Source organism: Pararge aegeria, chromosome 20 (assembly GCF_905163445.1).
Source record: "Pararge aegeria chromosome 20, ilParAegt1.1, whole genome shotgun sequence".
Classification (NCBI taxonomy): Eukaryota; Metazoa; Arthropoda; class Insecta; order Lepidoptera; family Nymphalidae; genus Pararge; species Pararge aegeria.
The window spans coordinates 16,804,752-16,831,219 of NC_053199.1; the positions used below are offsets into that span (position 1 = coordinate 16,804,752).

The 26,468-nt window shown below is 36.2% G+C and overlaps 1 protein-coding gene across 1 annotated transcript; it reads right to left on the reverse strand.

Annotated features, from left to right (window-relative positions):
* Positions 1–1,100: 1,100 nt before the first annotated feature.
* On the reverse strand, positions 1,101–26,468 carry LOC120632912 (protein sidekick-1-like). The gene is made up of 7 exons (XM_039902950.1): positions 26,438–26,468; positions 25,374–25,522; positions 18,677–18,887; positions 10,246–10,290; positions 9,334–9,451; positions 3,480–3,667; positions 1,101–1,210 (listed from the first exon to the last, which is right to left on the reverse strand). Exons 1-7 carry the CDS (start codon positions 26,466–26,468, stop codon positions 1,101–1,103), a joined length of 852 nt encoding a protein of 283 aa, XP_039758884.1.

Consider the following 26,468-nt stretch of genomic DNA (forward strand, 5'->3'; position numbering starts at 1 on the left):
ATGACTATGACTTATCCAATTCGAATTTGGTTCAACTAAACACTTGAATTTAGTTTTTCGCAGTACTTGTATTTGCAATGTATAATAGTATTACAGTAAAAAAATTACGTAAATAAATTGGTTACGATAAAGCCACTTAAATGTACCTTTTACTAAACTTCCTCCATTGTATGTATTTATCTGTAACTTTCTTAGTGGTGCAGATAGTAACACTTATTGACCAAAAAGTTCTTTAACAACATTATCTTAACTTTCCCTCCTCTATTGACTCGTGTCTTAACATTTAGAAAACGGATTTGTCGATATAAAAGCGAGATTCTTGTACCCGCTATGCTAACCCTGTAAGAGGTAGATAAACACAGTGTAGCTAAATCATTTATTGAATGACACAACAAATAACAGAACAATAAAATATAAATTACCATAACTTTTCTGCAGAGTAAAAGATGTCATTAATTATGAATCTAATTGATGTTTCAACACTAATACTACTTTTTGGGTTATAAGCAAAAAAATATATAGATGGAAGATAAAATGAGAATAGAAGCAGATGAGAAGGTGAACTCGTAACTTTCCTAAGTATCAAACCTTCAAAATTTGCAATATGACCCAAAAAAGTAGCATTAATAAGGCCGTTTTTCTACCAGAGATGAGCGAGAATAAGAGAAATATCAGTGTGTACAATCACACGAATAGAAAATGGCTATTCTCTCTTGATTGAAAAGGATGGCTGGGGACCATTCTAGATTTTTGTGTTGCGCTTCATCTAAGATCTCGTTGTTTTAATTTCTTAGCTTTTTGTAAAAATGGAGTTTCAACATATCCATAATGAGTATAATATTACAGCGAGTCTATTCCAGCAGATTAACAAATGGGTTTGGAGTCTTATTTTGGCTTTGCTTACGCCACGGTACTCTCAATGAGTATACAAAGAACTCACTAGATATTTATGTTGTTTGCTTCTTCGTACATCTCTGTTAGAAAGGCAGCCTAAAGATGAATTGTGAAAATTTTAAGTTTACTGATTATTTCAACAGACTTATAATAGAACTTATGGTACTATAGCTCAACAAAGTCCCGGCGCAGGTAGCTCAAGGCGATCATCTGCAGGCCATGCACGATAGGAGGTAAGTGAGTGCGGCGCAGCTCAGCTGAGAGGTGAGGTAGGAGGACGCGCGGTTGCTGGTCTGCATCGCCGCCGGGTGTTCACCTGCAAGGACACCGGATGCTAGAATCTAATGAATATTTAGTGTGTAACAATAGTCTTAAACATTCTTTATTTATCGATCAATCTGCTGAGTTCCTTGCCGGCTCTACTCGGTGGAATCTGCCTTACGAACCGGTGATAAAGTCACTACAAACCAACTGATTTGACGTTTCAAAAGTGCTTATAAACTGGGCTTACTTGAAATAAATGAATTTTGAACTTGAATTTGATCACGTATACGGCATAATTAATTGAATAGAAATAGGTTATGAGCTGAAGAGTAAGAGACATAGACTATTTTTAGCCCGGACGCAAACTCGACGGGACGGTATATGATGTGTTTGTTTGTATGTGTCATCGTTGTAGTAAAAGATGATTTATTCGGGAGTGTTCTTAACTAGTTGGGTAAAATCGGTCCAAGGGGGCGACTACATGATGGCGGATTAATTTTTTTTTATTACTTCTTCTTCTACTTCTTTTTCATACTTAAAGTATTAAATGAAATGGCTTGACAAGTAGAATAATAAACGCTATTACAAATTTCAAATTCAAGATGGCCACCACAGCGGATTGCGGATTACATATATTTTCACAACTCACTCAATATGGGTATCAAATGAAACGGCTTGACTAGTAGAATATAGTACACTATATTAAATGTGGGGGTTTTTTAAATTTCTAATTGTTCACATACATACTCGTTATACAGTAGTGTACCATAACAATGTAAAGCTATGTACAGGCCCTAAATTAATTACGAAGAGTTGCAACCTTTAGGACCTTGCTCTGCATTCATTCAACAATAGTTAGCTGTGGAGGTATAATTTAGTAATTTGATACAAATTGAAGAGATGTTAGGTGTGCTGGTGTAGAACATGTACGGAATTAATGCAAGCGTGAACCGCCCGAGGGTCTTTGTGGCGTAAACCTACTACTCGTTCACGAGTTCATTATTAAAATTGCATAACGCTGAATTTGTACGTTTACACTTGCTTCCACTATACTATAACAAAACTTTATTATTATCCGTCCATCTTAATATCATAATGTACAACGTGTACCAGAATTACGAAATAATATTGAATGATGCATAAGTATATTTAATAAGGAATCGCCTTTTAAAAAAAAAAAAATTAAAAGAAGCATATTCAAGTCACGTCTGGCTTCACGGAAGATCAGTGCTGTGTCTTAACAGGCACTGCAAACATGCTGAGTGAAGACCATTTTGGGATCACACCGTTCCTATAATTGTTGTGTAGACTATTAAGTTGTATTTTAATTCTAGTGTGTGTATATCCAAATAAAGTTTTTCTTTCTTTCTTTCTTTCTTTCTTTCAATTATCCACTCCAACCATTTAAACTTATGACAACCATATTAAAAATAAAAGACCAATACGCGCTTAGTACTTACGCTACACGACGTTTAGCTAATAAAGTGATATGATTTTAATTTTGCATGTGATGTTAGGGCTGTGTCTCATTTGTTTTAGTAAGAATGGCAGTAGTTTACTTAAAAGCTATAAGTTTTCGTTTTCACGGATAAGTCTCAGTAGATAATGTTCCTTTAAAGCCTGTAAAGTATTATTTCGGTTTTTATTTACATGTTGAATATGGGAAAGTGTGTTTGTTTGTTAGTTTTTCCATCTTTTAAGCCCAAATTAAGCAACCAGGCAACTTGACAGCGGCTTCGAAACGTCGAAGGACGGATGAACTTAACAATGAACACGGAGAAAGAACGCGAGCAATAGCTAGTGTTTAAATTAACATGCACACACCGCTTTTAACACACGTTATCGTTACGATGAATTATTAGATTTTCGCGTGGGATTTAAATACTTTACCCGGACAGTAAAAAGAAAACTAATTAATGTAAATCAAGAAACACATACAATATAAAATTATAAAGGACACATTGAATTACAATTGTACAATCGAAGCCTCATCGCTGGAAAGCGATCCAAACATCTACAAGTCATCACAATTGTTCGCATTTTAAATTTAATATAATTAATTTTCAGGTTTGAATGACATAATTCTTTCTTTTTTATAAATTTAAAATGCGTATAAAAATGTTCGGAATCGACAGGATTTAAACCTGCGACTCACTGGCAATCGCGGCCTGAGCGCTTTAAATAACTAATCTTCTAGTATATGCCTATTGTCTTATAGCGACTGTAGCTAGTGTTTCTACGCGACATCGTACCGGAACGCTAAATCGTTTAGCGTGCGTTAAGACATGCGTCTTTGTCGGTAATATTACAATGTTTCTTACCGTTTAAAACATGAACGGAGACAGACGCTGGGTGTGCGTTATTGGGAACGCACGTGTAGTTGCCGGAGTCAGTTAGTGCGGCTTTAGTGACAAGCAGCTTGCTAGTGGTACCACCTTCCGTCTTCTCAGTCTCGAGGCTGATGCCGCCGCGCGGGGAGTCGAAGTCTACTACTGCACTTCCATGGTACCTGATGAAAACAGTAAGGTTTAACTAAAAATGGTATCACATCAAAACAGTGAGGTTCAAATGGCCTCAAGGTTATATTCGCTGCATACATTTATGGCAAATTTACAAATGAATTTGTAAGGATAATAAGTATAATAGTAGTCATCATCCGCGGCCGCTGCTGGATTTTATAGCATAGACCCACCATGCTGCTCCAATGTGGGTTGGTGGGCTTTAACGACTATTTCCAAAATTAAGAGAAAATAACTTTACGTGCTCTTGATTATCTCGATTCCTTAAGTAGTTCCCGAAGGAAAATTGAAAATTGTTTACGAGCTAAGCTGCGGCCAAATAGCTTTGAAATTTGGTATCCATAATATACTATGTTATGGAAAAGGACATGTACTTTCTATAGCGATCTCTCAAGTAGTTAGTCCCATGGTTAAAAATTGTTAACGAGCGAAGCTATACACCCATTTCTGAAGTCCACGCAGATGAAGTCGCGGGCAGAAGCTTGTAGGATAAAATCAAAATTTAAAAATAGACGTGGGTCCCTAGAACCTGGACTATAGATTTTACTGGTAAAAAATATAATATATAAAAAACCACATTTAATGTTATAAGCACAATTATATCGTAATAACGAAATTCTACTTAAACTGACGGATTCCAACGCTTTCCTTGAGGCAACAAAATGAGCTGGCTAGTTTAATATAAAACTAAGAATGAATATTAAATAAATATTATGATTATAATAAAAACATTCTTGCAGACTGCATACTTTATTTTTGTAATTTCTTTAATATAATTTGAGATAGGTTTCAGATACGCTTCAAAAAAGAGGCAGACCTATTAGTTTATTTCGGAGAGAAAAAGAGGGTGAAACTATTTGCTTATAGCATTAACAACGAATCAGCGTATGATCCAGTACTTGCATGTACGTCAAAATAGAAAAACTACTGTAAAACTGTTCTAAACTACCAATAGGTACCTTTTACTATCTTTTATTTATTCAGCACTTTCCTTAACTCCTTGACCACTTATATCCACATAAAAAATTAAGTAACGAGAATGTTCTGTGGAGCAGCATTCTCGAAGGCTCTAAGTAATAAGAATCGACCAAAATTTTACTATTCCAAAACTATGGGAAGGGCTTAGGTCGTAGTCTACCACGCTGGACAAGTGCGGATTGGTAGACTTTACACGCCCTTGAGTTATGGAGAACTCTCAGGCATGCAGGTTTCCAACAATGTTTTTCTTCACCGAATAAAGCAAGTGATATTTAAATTGGCATAAATAAAAACACCCATCACTCCGAAAAGTCAGTAGCGCTTGCCGAGGCTTGAACTCGGTCTCCACTAGGCTATCACCGCTTAGTGATAAATATACGAAGGTGTAATCTCGAAAATTAATAATTTCCTGAAGAGATTCGTTGCAATCTTGTCATGTACTTTCTTAACGCTTTATAAATACAAATTGGCTTCAAGTAGGTAATCTATCTCGGGTCAATCTCGGGGGAACGTAACGTTATCTTGATTTATATCCAATTTAATCAAAAGAAAAATAGGAGAAAGCTGCGAAAACAGCAATTCAATTTATAATATTTGACTTCTTCCGTGTTTGTGTACCGAATTTAAGGTCTCAAAAACGATTTCCATTGAATACGGGGATCAAAGCGGGAACATGGAGATTGCTTCGCAAAAACGTTCTTATCTAATCGGAGATTGAATATTGTTCATAGTGAGTGACTTCATGTTGCTTAGATGGTATAGACCTCTGAAACCACCTCAAATAATTTGAAGTTTATGGGGAATGGGTTCGCCAGTTATGATCTTCTAATGATGTTTAGGTTTGCATTAAATGTTAAACACACTTGTAGTACGGAATACTTTACTTCTATATTTACAATATTGTTTAGAGCCGATAAGAAAAACAATAACATTCGTTTTACATTGAGCGACACGACTGGTGCACGAAATCAAAAGCGACCTGCCGGCAGGCGGTTAGTCCACCGACTACCTACATGCGAACGACGACGTCATAAAACCAGTTGGGACTTTGTGCGTTTCAACTGCGAGATCGGTATAAACAATGGTTTAATTACACCGGTAGGTACGATCATAAATGTAAGTTCGTGATTGTTGATATGTATGTTTGTATTTCCAAATTAGTATCGGTAAATTAGAATAAATAAATAAATATACGACGACAATATAAACATCGCCATCTAGCCCCAAGGTAAGCAAGGTAAAGGAATAAGGTATTAAGTTATATATGTATGTAAAGTATTTAATTTTTATTTATATATTGTGATTATACCCTACAGATGGAATATTTGAGTCGATTGTCATATCGGGTTGCGTATTATATGGTGTTGTATTGGGTTTGTATACAAAACTTTGTACCATACTGGAGCGATAACATTGAAGTTGTGGGTATTGCTTCATTTAGAACATTAAGCCAACGGTTTCAAAAATTATCGCTAATATAGCTAAAGAGTATTCTTAGAGCTTTTTGTGACACAGTCTGGAGAAGTACTGCCATGTTTATTTAAGCCATTGCTGTGTTCTGGTCTGATGAGCGTGGTTGCCGAAGTAATTACAATTGTAGGTACTGCAGCACTTGAAGGGTATGTCCCTTGCTCCCCTATGTTTATAGGTAATGGTTTTCCACCTATACTTCAATATTACCTATCCTTCAATATCACTATATAAAAAAAGGAATCTTTTAAATACTACCAACTTCCAACTACTAAAGTCTAAACAGGTAGCTTATTAAAGGAGAGAGCTGTGCTCTGCAGTTAGAAATAAATGATAGTGATGGAGTTACTTGAGGTATCAGTGTTTGAAGCTCCGATAACGATAGATTAGATAAGAGGTTTACTCCCTGAGGTTAGAAGAACGTTTTTGTATTAGCACAGTTGTATTAGCGGATATGTACAATATAGGTATATCCCAGAAATACTTCTTGTCATCGACACGGCCAATAATTCAGGGTCATTAGATAGCTACAAAACCCTTTAAAAAAAATTGTGAACCTTCAAAATATCCTTAAGAGGAAAACTCAATAAATGGCTTTTAAAAAACCGTTCATCATCATCATCACATCAACCGTTACCCCTTTGTTTTTCGCACGGAATCTGTAAACGATCTGTACGTATAGCTCCGAGGTTAGGACATTTATGCTTTAGACTGCATCTTAACTTGTGACCAGCTGAGGCAACAGTCAAATTATAACTCATAATAAGTTTTTAGAGCCATTTTTTTATAATTTGGTATTTCATATGCTGCAGTGAATGAAAAACGTTATTAATATGAATTGCTTTGTGGTCCCGTTAGCTGAAACGCACTTTAGTTGATGAACGGGTTGTATTCGAAATGTTTTTATTTTAATTTCCTCATGTGAATTTAATTAATGGACTCAATTCTATTCAGTTTATTTATTTGCAAAAATGAACATATTTTGTAGGTATACATGTTAGTCACAATATAACATGCAGATCATAGTTTATACAAATCAAAATTCAAAAAAATTCACAATTCAAAATTCATTTATTTCAAGTAGGCCTAATATAAGAACTTTTAAAAACGTCAAGTCTGCCTGTGTGTAGTGACTCTACCACCGGTTCGGAAGGCAGATTCTACCGAGAAGAAGCCGACAAGAAACTCTGCAGTTGCTCTTTTCCAAAATCAACAATTTACATTTCAAAATTCATTTTTCTACCTTGGAGAGATGAAATTGGAGCCGAATGCTTCACAGCAACCTTGTCATTAAGAAATTTATCAATTGTGTAGTAACCTCGCTGTAATAAATGTGTTTTAACATATTCTTTAAACTTATGCTTTGGGAAGTCCAAAATTACCTTAATTATATTATAAAAGCGTATGCTCAATCCCACAAATGACTTCTGCACCTTTCACAAACGATATGCAGACGCCACTAATTCATGACAATTTTGTAAGTCGACTGTTTATATCCACTTTGTAATGAATTATAACATTATTCAGTATAAAAATATCAAATATGTCAAAAGAATATCAATAAAAATGACACTAATTGATTAGTTGATGGCTTCTTCGCAGTTATTAGGAATAAAATGGCGGCCCACGAACGCAGGATCGAGAGCAGCTCCAATATTGTTCTGAAAGTTGTAGCTGACAGAATAGCGTATTTAAAGCACACTGAATGTCAGCTTTAGTATGTAGTAACATTAAATATATTAACTTACATTAAGTTTATTGTGAATTACTAATACATGGACCTTAGTCTGAAATAAACAAGTAACAAATTGCAATAAAGTCCCGACTTCGATTCTCGGAACAGGTCACGATTGATTGACTTCTATGGTTTTCCGTTAGAGTTCTCAGTACCAGCCTGAAGTTTTTAGTGTCCACCCGCGTGCCTCAGCTGATTGTCCCAGTTGTTATTATTACCTGGTTACGACAATAATCATTAAAGCCCACTACACCTACTATAGCTTATATAGGCTTAATGAAGACCCCTTAGGGAGGGGAGGTGCTGGAATGGCGACCCCGCACCGGTAAATGCAGAGTAGGTCGGCCCCCAACGCGGTGGACAGATGACACCAGGCGAGTCGCTGGGAGCCGCTGGAGACAAGCGGCCCAGGACCGTATATTGTGGAACTCCCTACAAAAGACCTATGTCCAGCTGTGGACGTCGATTGGTTGACAATATGATGATGATGAAACCTACTACCAGCGCAGTGGGCCATTGCTCTAAACCGACCTATGACAGAGAAGCCTGTTGACAGCAGAGGCATGTTTATAGGCCGATGATGAAATTAATAAAAAATCAAAATGATATATAATAATAATATTAATAGCTCTCATCGGCCAGTTTGGGGCAACAGGGACTACGGCCTTTGGGCGTCATCGGTGGTGTAGTGCGCTGCATGAGATAGTCTGAATCCATCAAGATAAGCTTACAGAAAAATCCTATTATAATGATAAGGATTTCTTAAAGATAAAAAAGCTTGGGTGTGAATTGCTTCTTACTCTTACTTTAAAGCTTAAAATTAATTCACTGTGAGATAACAATTTATAGCAAAAAAAAATACCCGGCTAAGTTTGTTGTGGACTCTTCTTAGATCAAGGCGTGTTTGGAACCCTCGTAGCATTGGGTTTAAGTAGACGAACGAAGTTATCCCCTTATAATTATGTAATATATCTATGAACGCTTCATAAATGCCTGTGATAGGCCTACAAGAATAAAGAATTTTTGAATTTGAATTCAAATGAGAGCATCCTGCATGCGTACTTTGGAGTGACAGAGGTCAGACCTAACCACACTTCGTACCGATTAAGGAAGCTAATAGACCAGATATAGTGCTAGTCGATCGATCATTGCACCAATCATTTTTGACATTACTATTCCATACGACGATAATCTGGTGAAAGCTGAAAAGGAAAAACTATCATAATACTTGGACCTTGCTCACGAGATTATATTTTTTTGGTACTAGGTTCATACTTTTTTGTTAGTACGAATACTTCTATATTAATTAAACATGATGAAAAAACATCATATTTGCAAATTAATATAAAGTAAAATAAATAAACTCTTCAAAATTTTACAATGTTCACTTCTTTTCGTACTCCTAGCGCTCAATATGAGAGAACTTTGACAACTTGAATCCAGGCGCAAATTGAAAGCTTAACTCGAACTTACCATAAAACAGAAGCACTCGAAGGCGGTGACGAGTGCACATTCACTGAACACGTCAGAGATATCGTACTGCCTTTCTTCACGTACACATCCTGGGAGCCCCATATGGATGCAGCTGCCGCTGAAACAAGCGAAAATCACTCTTACAGTTCTGAAATAGAGCACAAATTCCTCCTGAATTACAACCACTTTTATAGACTAGTCAACCGTAAAGTCTCAAGATTCAAACGTACACTTCTGTCTATATTTGAACTTTCAGGCATGCTTTACATAGGTGAGAAACTCTTCAATTTATAACGTACGTTCTTGGATTTTATCCAGTCTATCCGGAGGATATTATTCTGATATATTTTCTACCTAAAGTAACATTTATAGTTAAATTTACTCTTGACTTTCTTTGTCATGCCTAATAAGGCTTATAGCATCAATGCCAGCTAATATTAAACAGAAAAATGCTAAAAACAAAGAAAATACAATGATGAAGTAAATATTATAATTGATTGCGTGTTTGGTTGACAAGGCAGACCAAATAAAAAAGCTGATTTGTCTTTCTTTCAAGTAATTTTATTACAAGCAGATGCTGTATTGATTATATTTGTTATATTCTCTTTCATATGAAACGAAAAGTATCATATTTAAATAAAATTATTTAGACCTTCTATTTTGTCTGCTTGCCTGGAATACCAAGATCTAATAAATAAACAGAAGTAGGTTTAAATGAATTTCACAATAAAGTCGAAGATGTCACTACATCGATTTATAAATAAACCCTTTCGAAGCTGTCAAGCGAAGAAAATAAAAGCCCATCGAACAAAAATGCTACAGGACATCGATAAAAAGAGTGCTAAGGAATAAAACATAAAGCTAATTGAGGACTAATGAATAAACAAAACGTAGTAGAGGAACTGAGAGTACCTGAGGATCGGACCGGTGGCTGAGGCGCCGGGGTGAGGGACTCATCTGGAATTCACAAGACAACAGCTTAGGGAGGGAGGAGGAATACAAAATAGAATATGACCTTAATAGCTGTGCGCGGAAGGATGCATTGTTACCAAATTTGCTTGCAGCATTTAATTTTGAACAATTTTATGAATTCTATGCACCACAAAAGCATTTGTATATTCAATTCTATCAAATTTTGATCTAAAAATTGATTTTAGTGGTTCCACTACAGTAGAAAAACAAATAATATTAATCTGTAAATTGCCTGATTTTTAATTAATAATGTGTTTAATGAAATGGAGCACAGACGTAAAATAAAACAAACTTATTAGACAAAACTAACAACATATAAATTATACGCGAATTCCTGTAATATTATGCAAATAAATTTAAAATTGGTGCATAAAAGAAAATGTGAAATGTATAACTAGTTATATAAACAACGGCTATGGGTTTAACAAACATTATTGCACTAAGACTAAAAGCAGTAAACTCAAGTCACACGAAAAACCTAAATTTTGGTGAATTTTATAACATAAAGCAAATAAAGCTCCGTAATGAAAGGACGAAACATGATAGCGGGAAGGTTTACAGTTGCGTATGAAATTTATGCACATTTCGCTACCGTCCAACATTTTTCAGCATAACAAGCGCTGTAATTGGCTGGAGCAGAATTTGAGAGGCACGCTTGATATATATCTGGTAGTGAAGCGTGCACTGATAAATGACTCTCGTATTACTACAAACGAGGAAGATGAAAAACTAGCACGGAAAGATAAAAAGTGTACATTTGGCACACGAAATATTTCATGTTGATTTTCGTAAAGATTATAAGTTTATAAGTGTACTTTTCTGCGTGTGGATTTTCTATTCCCCAGTATAAATGTAGGGCAGTATTTTTTTTTTATTTTTTATTGTTAGTCTTTGATTGCAATCTCAACTGGGGGTAAGAAATGATGCATTATGAAAATTTAGCTTAATTTGTTATATTCCGCAAAAAGCAGGAGAAATTGTATGGTGTAATATTATCTTCAATCCACACCAATGCACGGCAATGTACCCTCTACTCACTTCCAAACCGGCGCATCCTCAGGAGATGTTGACTTTACAATGAAAATGCTTAAGTCACGTGTGTTAAGTCAAGTAACATTGCCAAAGATAAGTTTAGTGTGGAGCATAAGGAATTAAGAAATTATAGATTACACCATACAGATTCTCCTGCTTTCCGCAAAGTAACGCTTCTATCAAATAGAGATGATGCAGTCTTAGATGCGTCCTTATGTGTTAGGGTTATAGACGTTAAATTCGTCGATTTCTCCGCGACATAGTAGATATCGAAACAATAAATCACTAGTCGACACATCTTTGCCGATAGGGTGGTTATTAGCAGCGGCCAAAGCTTTTCACCAGACCACACCACATAAATTATAAATTCCCTAATTTCCCCTGCTTCAAAACTGCGTTCACCACATAAACGCGTTTTCCTCCATATTAACCTGAGTGACGGGCAGGGTTTTTTGCTAAAAGAAATAAAATTGAATCCAGTAGTCAAATGATAATTCATACATTTATGACTTAGCATTCTATAACAGAATAGAAAGAAACTATAAGTGAAGAAATGTTTCTGTCTGTTTATTTGTCTGTTACCTTCATGTATGTGGCTCAGTTGGCCCAACCACCTACTCTTATCTTACAAAATTCCCACGGGAGACTGTTCTCACGGTATTTAAAGAGTTCCCGCTGGTTTTTCTAAAACTTAAACAAACGTGGACGAAGTCGCGTGTAACAGTTAGGATTTTGTAAGCATGGAAGTATGTAATATTTTACGCAAATATTAATTAAGCTTATTTAGCTTATTTACAGGCCATGTTAAATTTATTCTTAGGTAAAAATATTATAGTAATTTTCTTTAGAATACCTTCCATGTTATATGCCAAGGTTCAGTTTGTTAACATTGCTGAAGTATGAAATACATTTGCATATTTTGGTAACTGTTTAAAAGATTTCTAAAACAGGTTTGGTTTTCTATTTCGCGCATATTTTAAGCGCAACATTCTTTTATTTTGAGGATTCGGGTTTACAATTGTTCGACCGAAAATATCCGCAACCCTGCATCGTGTCCAATTCAAAGTCAAAGTTATAAATATCTAGTGAAGTATTCACACCCAAGCTTTTTTATCGATTACGTAGTCTTTTATAATATAATATGACTTTTTAATAGGGTTTCGTCAAGCTTTAACTACTCATTAAAAAGAAAGTCTATGCTCAGCTGTGGGCTCTAATAGGCGGCTGTTTTAAAGATATCTATAATTTTGCCCTTCATTGCAACCTCAATTGGTGATAATTTTAAAATTCAAAGTAAATTTATTTCAAAAGGCCTAATATAAGCACTTTTGAAACATGTCTGTCTGTTTGTAGTGACTCTACCAAGTTCCAATCAAGAGCAACTAACTTGCTCTATTCCTTTTCCAGCATTAACTGTTTACATTTTTCATTTTAACACTCATTTTTCTATCTTGTGAGAGATGAAAGCGGAGCTGAATGCTTCCAAGTAAAGAATATAACAAAATAAAGAAATTCATCAATTGTATAGTAATAAATGTGTTTTAACCAATGCATATATCCTAAATTACCTTATGAATCATATTATAAAAGCGTATACTCAATCCCATAGACGACATGCATACCAAATTTCATCCTAATTAGTTTTGCCGTTTTTGCGTGATTACAAACAGACAGAGTAAAAAACACACTTTTACATTTATCATATTATATAATATATAATATATCAATATCTCTCATTATGGTTGTTAGATTATTAATTAACTACGCGCATTAAAATATTGTAACTTTGGCCATAAAGAAGTGGGACAAAAAAATTAACCGTTCAAGAAGAACTCGATTTGTATTCCAAATAAATGTGATCTATTTTTTATTTGTCACGCCAACTAGGAAAGTATTCCAAAAAAGTGGATCCAAATGTCGTTATTCTAATGTTATAGAGGTCTGTGATACCAAGAAGGTCGCATGTCTGATTTGAGGACGATATAAAAAAGGGTTGGAACATTTCGATGAGCCTTGGTATTAAAACGTGATAAAGTTAACCTTCTAGAGATATGTATTTGATTAACTCCTGATGCAAAAAAGGGGGAATTATAAGTTTGACAGTTTTGTGTTCATATTATACCATCGACAGCTCTTTAATTTATCAGACCTACAGTAAATTTATTACACAAGTACTGAAAAATTAGAACTTTAATTTCTGCATTTAGAAATTTGTACACGAAAGTTGTTACACTCCATATAGGATACTTCTATACACCAAAGTATATCTTTATTTACGTAGTACGAGTAACATCATCAGCCATTACCCACCCACTAAAGGGTACGGATCTCCTCCCAAAATAAGTAGGGTTTAGGCCGTAGTCCACAACGCTGACCCGATGTGGTTTGCATCTCCACAGACCTTTAAGAACAATGTGGAGAACTCTTAGACATGAGGGTTTCCTCACGAAGTTTTCCTGCAGCGTTGAAGAAAGTTAGATTTTAATTGCTTAAAACGCACATAACCTAGAAAGGTTACATGTTGGTGCTGGGCATTGACCTCGGCTTACCGAAAGTGAAACCAAATGCCTTACAACCTACCACTACGCTATTACCGATAAAAAGCATATATTCATTTTAAAAGAGCAACAAGGATAATGAAATAAACAAAAAAACATAAATTAGATTTTTTTCGAAAAAATTTTGTGAACTAATAAAATTATCTACTCACAAATGACTGAATTCGAAACAACAACATACTAGTAAATAAGTGTATTATATTGTATGTTATTCTATTTAATAACTCGCATATTTTAAATTTTGAATAAAAATATTAAGATATTATTTCCAAGTACTTAAACAAAAAAGGTTTCAGCTCAACCTTGAGAAAAGTAAAATAAACCCTTAATATTGGAAACCCCTTCGAGTTTTTATGAAATATCATGAAAATACTTTTGGGTACTGCGGAAACCAATCAGTTTGGTAAATATATCCGTATGATGTACTTTGAGGATTTCCGTTCTCTATCTGCGAAGATCATCGATTTAAAATTTTTATTGGACAAACTAAACGCAAACTTTAAAGATGTAGATCAAATATCAAGATTGTTCCAATCGTGGATATATAAAGTAAACTTGATAATAAAGGCACAGGAAATGCCAATTTCCGTGATACTGCTTATTTCAAATAACTGACACGCCCTCTCATAATATTTTATGTGACGTCAATGTCGATTCAGTAGAGCTAGCATGCCCACCACGTGATAGTTATCCCTACCCATTACTCGTATTTTTTCTATAGAGATTGACGATCAATGGGTAGACATAACTCTCTCTTCAAATCTTAGCCCTACAAGGTTATGTCTACATAATCCCTAATCTACTGCAAAACCCAACGAAGTAAATTAACCGCCGCCCACTGCTGGGCACAAACTTCGTCAATAGGAGCGGTTTTTGGAGCTAAGATCCATAACAATAGAAAAAAATTATTAAGTATTTTCCATTACAAAGATTTGATTTTGAAATCAAACAAATTCCTGAAATAGATCAAACAATTCCATCAAGCTTAAATGTGAATTAAATATCTTTATCAAATACCTATCTCATTGCGCTGAATATTGGCTTAAGGTATTTTATTAATGACCATCCGAGCGTGTACCTCCAAACAAGGGATTACTTCGAACTGAATTCTGTTACAAAATTATTTATTCTTGGATAGCAGATTATGTCTAAAAGTTTGCTGTAACTTTGCGAAATGTTATCTATTTTTACATTTGTACCATTTTAGAGTAAGTTAAAATATAATAAAAATGTCTTTTATTCTGGTATCGCTTAACAATTAAATTTTATCGTTAATTGACGGCCGATTGGCGCAGGGCAGCGACCCTGCTTTCTGAGACCAAAGCCGTGGGATCTATTGCCACAACTGGAAAATGTTTCTGTGATGAACATGAATGTATTTCAGTGTGTGTGTTTACCTTTATTCTATAAGTATTTATGTATATTATTCATCACTCACCTGGCAAGATGGCGACATGTGTATGGTCGTAGTATATATAAAATCTCGGCGCATTTTTTGAACTTGCACTTTAAAACAAAGTTTAATAGAAACATTACTTTCCAAAATCAAAGTCAAATATTTCATACAAGTCTCCAAGTACAAAACTACAATTTGGTTTAAATCAAACCCGGAACTCAAAGGCATGTTCTTTTTTAAGTCTTAATTGTGCTTCTTATACTTATTTTAAGTAGCACTTTTTAGGTTAAAAAAGATTTTAAAATTTTAGTGCCACATTTTAAGTTAATTAAGAAGCGACTCATTTTAATAAAAAGCATCGTTGCCTTATGGAAGCCATCAAGTTTTAACGGTCGCGGTGTTAAGTTGGCAGCGAAAATTGCAAAGATGTTCAATTATTCATCAAGATCGTTGCTAATATTCCCGGCAAAATCCGCACTGTCGCCACAATTTCTAGATATACTACTTTAGTGCTATCATTTTGAGCCCTCAGAATCCGCTGCCCCGAGTACATAAAAAAAAATATATAGAAAATACGAAGCAGGAATCTCTATAAATTAGCCCTGTACTCACCTGTAGGTGGACGAGGGTGGTTCCTACAAACAGACAAACTTGACGTTTCAAAAGTGCTTGCACACGTTTATGCATTTTACTGCGAAACGGTGCCTGCTTCTATCCAATAGCAGAAACGGATGACGTCTGTTGTTGCTGGCAAAAACATACGCGATGATTCAACATATTCCGTCGTGGCGAAAGCCGGTTAAAAATTCATAAAAATAACTTGTGATTAAGGGAATATGCCTCCGGGTGTACGTAGGCGTGCGTAATGCCAGCCACTTTGTATCCGCGCATTACTCCCTCCCGGTGACGGAGATGTATGTAAGATATTTTCCTCACATTTCATGAGGACACTTGTGAATTTGTCCCCGGCACTGTAGTCGTAATATTCACGCTCCATGATTACCGTCACTGTGAACGTTTGCGACACTTTGTCTTTGGAGTTTTAATTACCATGAAATGTCTAGGATGACTAGAAGAGATATCTGGTTGACTGGAGGGGTACGCTTTCCTCTGTATATGTTATTTATGGATTAGTATTTTGTTATCAAAGTTTTTGGTATCATCACTAATATTATAAAGCTGAAGAGTTTTCTTGGTTAACGCGTTAATCTAAACAATTATTGGTTCGAATAAGGAAAAATCTTTTTGTGTTGGATAGTCCATTTATCGAACAATATGGTACATGCTGTATACCGTCAAGGCAGCTTGGAAGCAGGTCGCTCCGCTCTCATCTCTCTAGATAGAAAAATTCTAAATATTTTTTAACTGTAAAATTATGTTGATAAAGAGCAATCTCCTGTGTTTCTGTTCGTGCCGGCTCTCCTCAATGGAATCTGCCTGCAGAATCAGTTGTAGAGTCACTACAAAAAGACTGACTTGACATTTCAAAAGTGCTTACAAAGTAAGCCTACTTGAAATAAATAAAATTATAAATAAATATACTACGACGATACACACATCGCCACCTAGCTCCAAAGTAAGCGTAGCTTGTGTTAAACTAAGATGACTGATGAATAATATACATAAATACTTATAATATACATATAAACACCCAAACAAAACATTCACGTTCATCACACAAACATTTTCCAGTTGTGGGAATCGAACCCACGGCCTTGGACTTGGAAAGCAGGGTCGCTGCCCACTGCGAAAATCGGCCGTCAAATTTGAATTAACATCACGCTACGTCCAATAGGAGCGGAGTATTAATGGATTTTTTTACAAAACCAGGAAAAATATCCATTTAAAAGCTTCCTATTTGTGTGATGCTTAAACGGTTAAAGTTACACCAAAATAATGAGTGACAGAATTGTTTCACAGCATTTGTATGTGTTTAAAAGTTCAAAGTGTGTATTCAACGTAAGCTTATAGAAAAGTCCTATTATAGTATAAAGGACTACGTAATCGATAAAAAAACTTGGGTGTGAACTATTGCGCAAATCAGGTTGCTCTTCTAATAATTTTAAAAGACAATGTGAGATGGTGATAACAAAAAAAACACCCGGTGAAGTTTGTTGTGGGCTTCTTAGACGAGGACGTGATTGGAACCCTCGTAGCTTTAGTTTTAAGTTTACGAATATAGTTATCACCATCATCTCACTACCGTGTAATTTAATATTTTTGACTTTGACTTTGTCTATCTTCCATGGTTGATTGCGAAGGACGGCTAGTCCTGCCTATTATTGCTAATTGACGGTCACTTTACTTAAAACTAGCTTTTGCAGTCCGCTATTGTTTCAGTTTTGTTAAAAATCCTACGGGAGTTGTTTTCCCGGGACAAAAAGCTATCTCTATGCAAAATTTTGCCAACATCAGTTTAGCTGTGAAACTGCGCATACCTATAGACAACTCTCTGGCATGCAGGTTTTCCTTTGCCATTATAATATTAGTATGAAAACATAATGTTAATAATTTTATAATATTACAAACGTCTCGTTTGGAACCCTCGTAGGTTTTTTAACTTGACGAATGTAATTATCTCCATCATATTACTATTATGAACATATTTTGTGTGTAAGCTTCAAAAGTGCCATATAATGGGTCTGCTCAAATAATAAAATATTTGACATTAACACTATAACCCGCGCAATTAAAGAATAGATTTAGAAAAGGCGGCCGATGTCGCGCGAAACAGATAACACTTCATTGGCTGGTTTAGAATATATTGTTATCCCGGCTCAGGCCAACAACTGTAAGGTATTTTGTTTTTTCTGTTAAAGAATTCAAAACCGACCGACCGTTCTCAAACCGACTCTCTTGCGGTATAAGAGTCCTGTGCCCAGCAGTGGGACATCAATAGGATAATGATGATGATTTTATAATGGCGCTGGTTATTTCACATCTTCTTTCATCCCCGCACCAAACTTTATTTATTTTTTTAATTTCTTTACAACTTAGACCTACAATTAAATCTTACTTGGTAAGTTTTGATGCCGTCTAAGATAGTAGCAGACTAACCTGTCAGGTTATGGCAGTTTTAAGCCATACCAATAATAGCGGTACGTCGGTACAACGGCCTCCCAACAAACCAGACCAGAGGAAAATCGGAAATAATAATTGTTGCAAAGGAGTATCTTTCCAGCTTCCTCTCGATAAAGCTGCCTTTCAAATCTCAGGAAGATTCAGTACAAACAGACTGACTTGACTTTCCAAATGTGCTTACAACTATCCATACTTATAATAAAAGAAATTAATGTTTTAAATTTAACCTGCCGGGAACTCGTTTGTAGAACCTTAGAGGTCACTCTGCTCCAAAGAGATCGTGGAAAATATAAAGAACAATCACCTTCAACACTGAGCATGACGGCCATGTTGATCTTGGGCTCCGTGTTGATCTGGCACTCGTACACACCCGCGTCCCGGGGCTGCACGTAGTCTATCTTCAGGTCCCAGTCGTCCGACGGCTCCGGGTGCAGCACGCTGAACCGCGCATCGCCCGTGTAGGTGAAGATGTGCGACGTCAGTATGTGCAGGTCCCGCTTTCGCATCCACGACACCTGCGCCAAAAAAGACGGCTCAGTCATAGTACTCAGCAATGGATGGTAGTAAATTTTGCAAAAGGGGCATGACAAAATCGTCAAACTCAGAGCCATAAAGAAGTCAGTTATATACAGTGTGATCAGTTTATATTGGTGCACTTATGCCTTCAATAAATCTTTACCACATTAAAATGGCACCACCATTGAAGTACAACGAACCAAACAATTAAAGAATCATCAAAATCGGTTTATAATTGCAGAGTGATCCAGTAAAAAAACAAACAGTCAAATTGAGAACCTCCTCCTTTTTTTAAGTCGGTTAAATATATGTCATCATTTCAGAACCGATGGGATGGGATAGCGGGGAATAAGGCGGGTGATAAATTAATAAATCATGTCGCCACATAGGAGTAGTTTTATAAAGTTCACGCGACGCCGACTGAGTCGAATATTATTTCCTTACAATAGCCGAATAGCATAAATCATGTCAGCCGTAACGCCGAAAAATTGTTCTAAATAGCCTCGGACAACCCTTTCCAACCTATGTCAGCACCTGCACCGTGAAATGTCATTTTTCAACGTCGATCTCCTCACTGGGCCTCGATATCCACCCGGAGCCGCTCCACTGCCCTCCATATTAATGGTGGGGGATCTACAACCCATTCCGGGGAAATAAATAGCTCTGTGACATGTCCCGCGATGCATTATAATGTTTTGTCCGGAATGAATTATTACCCGATGTCCTTTTTGGGGTTTCAAGGGCAATGTTTTTGGGACAATTAATACTGATACTAAGGATTCAACTTGTAGGCCCTTAGGTTTTAGTTTAAATCCGGGAAAAAAACACACTATTACACAGTTATTGTGAATAGTATGTGTCAATAATTATTACAGCCAACCAACCGCATTGAAGCAGCATGGTGGGTCTATACTCTAAAACCCTCTCCACCCCCTATGAGCCTATCCGTGCCCAGCATCATAAATTAACTAATTAAAGCTGATGATAATATCAGTTTCTTAACAAATATGTCAGTAACAAAAGTGAATTCAAAGATAAATTGCATTCAATTAAATTCAAAATTAGACTATACCGTCCGCATATAAACGTCACAATGGGATGCCCGGTTTGAGTGAAAGAAAAAATCTTATCTGTTACTTAATTTTATTATGTTGAAGGGCTGTAAAGAGGCTGGATGCTCCATCTTCCTTAATTACGAGGCAGGCTTACGAAGGCTCATTCTAATTACGTTCAAAAACAAAAACCCAACAAAGGAACGAATTTGTTTACTAATTTCTCCTGGGCCTTCAAATTAAAAAATATAATTTACGTTTAGGTATAAACTAAACGTTTATTAAAATTATACAAAGGGTATGGGATTTTAGATGGCTTTGGTATCTATAGACTTACTAGCTGACCCGCGCAACTTCGTCTGCACGACATCAGTTATTACCGTTTCAATATCTTAAAAAAACCTAGAACCTAATTGCAGCGCAACTTACCGGGTCTTGTCTATATACCTACTTATGATAAAACTGTAACTTAATATCTGTACTTACTATCATAGGTGGCACTAGAAGTACGATTGAAAAATCTTTACGTAGTAGTACGTGAGGTCCCTTAAATAACGCACGCGAAGCCGCAAGTCACATCTAGTAATATAATAAGAATATGCCAAAATGTCACATAAAATCGTTGTATAAAGGAAAGGTCACATTAAATTTAAAAAGAGAAGTATTTTGTACATGCTCAGTAACACGTTTTTTTTAAATATTTATAAACTTTTTGAGTTAACGATTATCTCAGGTAAATTATTGTTATTTCCATAATTGGTTCTGGTTTAATATTGAAAAAAATTACAGTTTAAAGTTTTCTTACATAGTTTTGGTTTGAAATATTAATTGTGAGAGTATATTATCTGTGCTTATTTTGCCCACAGTCTACTTGCCTCCTTGCCTAGTAACTGAAACAACCAGATTTGAGACTCTAACAGTGCTCATTTGTTAAGAATTTAAGATTTTAATATCCAAAAAAGCAAACAAGAACTGAGCAATATTTTTTGTCTACCCTTTTGAAACTGCTATTTCACAGCCCCAGTGTTAATAAATAACATTTAACTAAATTAGTCTGGTCCAACTCCGCCCAAGGTCAGCCGCTGTACAGGGCTCGTCCTAAATTCCAATTTAACTTGTAATCCCTAACTTCCTTCGGCGATAAAGATGAGAATAAAAAAACTTTAAATAAGTTTCAAACTTAACTTACAGCAAAATTTTCGAGTACCTACTTGATTATTTTTTATAAATTTCATCATCCTCAACTCATTACCGGCTGTTTCACTAAACGTAGGAAATGCTTAAATCGCATGCCTTATGAATTAGGTGATGCCTAGACAAAAAAAAACGTTTCACCAATTTATGAATTATGACTATGAAGCGGTGACAGCCAAGTGGGTAAGGCTTCGGCTTTCCTTTAATTTTCTATAAGTGCTCTCAGGCCTCAACGCTCCCTTAAGATATAGTTTGCTGGCAGTGTTTTACTGGTGTTTTCCTAATCCTAAGGTTGACTGACAGATACTGCTACTAAGTGATAAAGCTGCGTTCGGTATTCTGCATCTGTTTTGGTGTTTTCATTTTCTTCTATTTCCTTCCGAAAGTTCGAGGTGACGGGGATTAAACTCAATCACTCCAAAATGGCACTACCACCACTAGGCTATCAACGTCCTTTAAAATTAAGATGTGAACCATATCATCAACATTACTGTCGCATTGCAGGTTCACCCATTCCTCCTGAGTTCTGTTCCTCCTGTTTTGCGGTAACGTATCGTTTATTCCACTAAATAATAGCCTTTGACTCATCATCATCCCTTCTACTTTGAAGCCCACTGCTGAGCATAGATTCCCAGGGCTCCCAGCGACTGGTTTGATGTCGTCTTTCCACCTCGTTGGAGGCCGACCAACGCTGTATTCACCTGTGTGTAGCCTTTGTTTACAGTAAAGTAAATGATGGGAAGTGATGATGCAGTCTTAGATATAGAAACTTTTACTTGTGCGGATACCACCATTCTTAGAGGAACCTACCTTATGAATTAAAGTGTCAATAACTCGAAAATAATGGACCTCTTATATAGTCTTTCAACCCCTATTTCATAACTTTTGGGGCAGCTTTCTATAAAAAAAAAATTGGATTTCTACTCAGATGATTAAGTCAAAACCAGCCCTTTTAGAGATTGACTGAAACATACATACAGACACGAAACTTTAAAATGGTTATTTTTCTCACGTACTTTGCTAAAACTTTGCTATAAAAAGTATATTTATTAAATGCTATTTTATTAACATTAGAAACAGATACTTTAGTTTTATATAAGTAGAATTTACAGAATGGATTACCAACAATTCGATCTTTATAAAGATTATAATTATATGAGAAAAACATGATGAAGATAAGCTTAGTGAGCTCAACACGGGTCATCTCGGCTGTTTTATGAGGTCATTAATCAATATAAGCCTAGTCGTAAATCGGGGTAGTAATATACAGTATAATGTAGAGTCATCGGGTCCGCTAGTAATTCATGGAGATCTAGTTGTAAGAACATTAATTAAGATTCACGGGAGGCTTCTTCGATTTAGAGTAATATTCACTTATGTTCCCGCCTCGCTCTGTTTATTATTCCGCGCCGTGTTCGAAAGGTTACTAGTTTACCAGGTGAATACCTCCACAGCGAAGCAATATTAGGCAAGAGAAATTTGGCTTTCTTTTATAGGACCAATTAGATGATAAAGCGAACGCCTGTAAACAGAGTGTAAATTTTCCAGGCATGAAAGATAAACCTCTTACAAAGTGTCGCTCTATGTCCATCAACCCCAGACGTAGGTGATGAGCCTCATTTGCCTGTAACATTAAAAGCGGCGATAGCGCAGTGGGTAGGAGCTCGACTCCGCTTTTGGGGGGCCGAGTTTGAATCCATGCACCTCTAACTTTTCTAAGTTATATGCGTTTTAAGTAATTAAAAATATCACTTGCTTCGACGGTGAAGGAAAACACGGTGAGGAAACCTGCATTCCTGAGAGTTCTATATCATGTTCTCAAAGGTACGTGGAGTCCACCAATCCGCACTGGGCCAGCATGGTGGACTACGGCCTTAGCCCCTTCTCATTGTGGGAGGAGACCCGTGCTGTAGTGGGCCGGTTATGGTTCGGTATGATGATGATGACATCGGCAACTACGCCAGATGGCTCCACGCAACATTGCTGTAGACCGGAACACGGATAAAAAATGATATTGGTAAAAGAAACAAGCAAAGTGGTAGTAATTCCCTCTTTTGAATTTTGGCGTGGTGGTAAAACCTCCAACTCTTGGGCAGCAGGAGATTATGTGGGACGCCCCCCTCTAAAGGTGTACCCTAACTAAAAGCGGCAAATGGCCGCCGCCTTCTAATCACAAGCCACAGCTTCCTAAGAGCTCTTGCTGCTCAGCATGGAAAACACACAACACAGCGAGAGTTCCCCGCCAATGGCAGCCACCAGAGTCTGGCGCTGGAAACCCTACTTGCCGCACACCCGCGAGATGTAAAAATAATAAGCAATAAATCCAAACTTCCATTATTTTATTATTAAAATCGTAAATAACTCTTATATGTAACTCGTAAGTCAGTTAACTTTTCAAGTCAAAACCATTCGTGCAAGGCATTCATACTAATTGCAGAGCAATCCGTCGTGGAAATGTATAATTTCAAACTATTTTTCAAATCGGGATGCTATATATAAAACAGGTTATCAGATATTTTAAGTAATTAAATTTAATTTGTATTTCGACAGTACGTAGTACATTCAAACTTTATTAATTCTTGTTACTCATAAACATTGTGATTGCAGTAAATTATTTGTATATTTGCATGCCAAAAGGTACAATATGGTGTATCAAAGGAAAGTTATGTGAATTACATTCTATACACATACTCAAGTAAATAAATACTATTTATATTTCTATATCCAGCCGTCAAGGGCTAGCATGTGCTATATATATCTATCAAAGCGTATCCAGACAAGGAAATCTTACAAATAATTATTAATTATTTTCTCTTACACTCAGTTCATTCGCTCATCTAAGCTAATTAGGTCACAGTAACTTAATCAACAGAATCAATTAATATCTCCACCTCACACACCGCCGCGTCGAGCCTCATTTATCTTACCTACCTATATAAATGTACGGAGCTCTGCCCGGAATTGATTATTACTTTCGTTTAATATAGCCTTATTTCTCGCATCTATGTATTTAAATATCTGGTGATGACTTAATCTTATTATGATGCTCCATAAGCCCTCTCAGATCTCGTTCTCTCTCGCTCTCTTTTGCGAGTTATAGCTTATGGCATCCTAACCTGGGCGCTGCGGCTCCCTGGAGCGCCGTACAAAGTACAGATACACCGCAACGCGCTTCTTCCGTACTTCAAAAAAATCAAGAAACATAACTTTTTGATTGTTTTTGTGCAACGGTGTCACGGCTTGTCCCACTTTGAAAAGTTGTATGGAGATCACAAGCTCAGTGATCAATTGTTGGGATTCTTTTTTAAAATTTATAATTTTTTAGTGTTTTAGTATTTTCATAATGAGATGGATGAATTTATTTTTGCGCCCATCTGCCTAACTTATAAGTTCCAATCTATTTTAACTAGCTAGGTTAGGGCGCAGGTACCATGACAAATTTGTTGACCTGTAAGTTGGCTGCATTAGCCGAGGTTTGGAGCCCATCCATGATAGCCTCGTGGGTAAGGTTTCGCGTCGTCCAATCCGCACTTAGCCAACGTGGTGAACTAAGGCCTAAGCCCTTCTCATACTGAGTCATGGTCATCTTCTGGCATAATGTTAATAAACAATCTAGTAGTACTACGTTTGATAAAAAAGCTTGGGTTTGAATTATGAAGCTCTAACCAGGTTGCTCTTCTAATAATCCCGCCCTATCACCCGGCTAAGTTTGTTGTGGCCTTCTTCTTAGACCAGGATGCGTTTGGAACCCTCGTAGCTTCAGTTTTAAATTTTGACTTTGATTCTAGATGACACCGAACGATGAAAATAAAAGCGTCGTTTGTGTTCTGGGTACTTAGACAACTGTTGAATAATTTTTATGAATAACATAGTACTTTTGAAATAAATATAAACACCCAGAGCCTGAAAAACATTGTTGTAGAACCTAGGCTCTGTGTGCTTGGACTCAGAAAGCAGGGTCGTTGCCCAATACGCCAATCGGCCGTCAAATTATATTACCCAAATTTAAAGAGGTCTATGTTTTCAAGTAAACAAAAGTCATAAGTATTTACGATATCGATAATCTACCGAATTTTCATAGATTCGAACAATATTTGATTGACTTTGAAGAAATTCTGTTTGTTTTACGCTGATTTCAAAGAGACGGTTGTGTACTTGAAATTAAAGTTCTTGGTAGTGGATGTTTATCAATTCAGAAAGATGATCATGTCTTAGTCCGTACTTTTTTATGATACTCACTGTTCTATTTCCTATGTGTTTTGCTCTGCATCTTAGAACTGCTGACTGACCGACGACAGATGACACATTTCTAGGCGACACGTCGTCAAAGTAAGGCCGCTCTGCTCTCATCTCACCACTCCCCCCCACGCCTGGCAAGGCTCCTAAACCTGGATCAAAGAGAAAATAACAGGTTAAACTTCTTGATAAATTAAATGAAATGAAAATCAAATGAAAAATTTAAATTGGGGTGCGACAAAGGGGTTTTTTGTGACCACTTTTCATAAGCTTATACATCACATAATGACGGTCTTAATTTAGTGATTGGGAAAGCGTTCATGGCTTTTGATTTTATTTTAGTTGTTGTGCGAAAACCACAGCTGATTGAGAAGTCTACACACATTACCTCCTATTACTGTATTCAGCAAGCCTAGTAACTTGAGTTAAAATACGTAACAGTTCATACATAGCTATTATTATAGAGGTTATAACAGTTTTTTCCTTTACTTAATGTAGTTGATTATAATTGTTTGAATTGAAGCCATTTCTACGTATTCTTAAACACATATTTTAGAAAGTAAACTGGAACTGAATAAGCGAATTCAATATCCAAATTTATGTAATTAACTGACAAAGTCAAAGATTTTCATTACATTTTAAACTAGAAAGCGATTGCTTTATTTAACGTTTGTCTGCTGCTAACCTCAAGAAATACATAAACCTGTTCTACGAACGTAAAAGTTTAAATTAGCGAGGATAATCGCTCCTTAGCACACAGGGGCAAATTGAGAAGGGGTTCGCCGACCTAGACGTCTTTATAAATGTTTGAAGTCAGATTTAAATCTGTTCTAAGCTGTTAAGCAAAGTTTGTTGGATAAATAGTTGAACACGAATTTATTACTTATGTAATTAAGGGTATATTTTAACTTTATATTCACACGAATGGGGAAAAAATAACGGTTATAATTTAGGGTGTAATTTCATTAGTGAATAGCTTGTTTATTATCATTGACTTTTATTAGAGGCTTAGTTAAACCGAGTCGTATGCCATCACGGCAAACGGCATGACGCTCTCTAATGCTGACATGCTCCTTCCACGCTACTGCATTTTTCCAT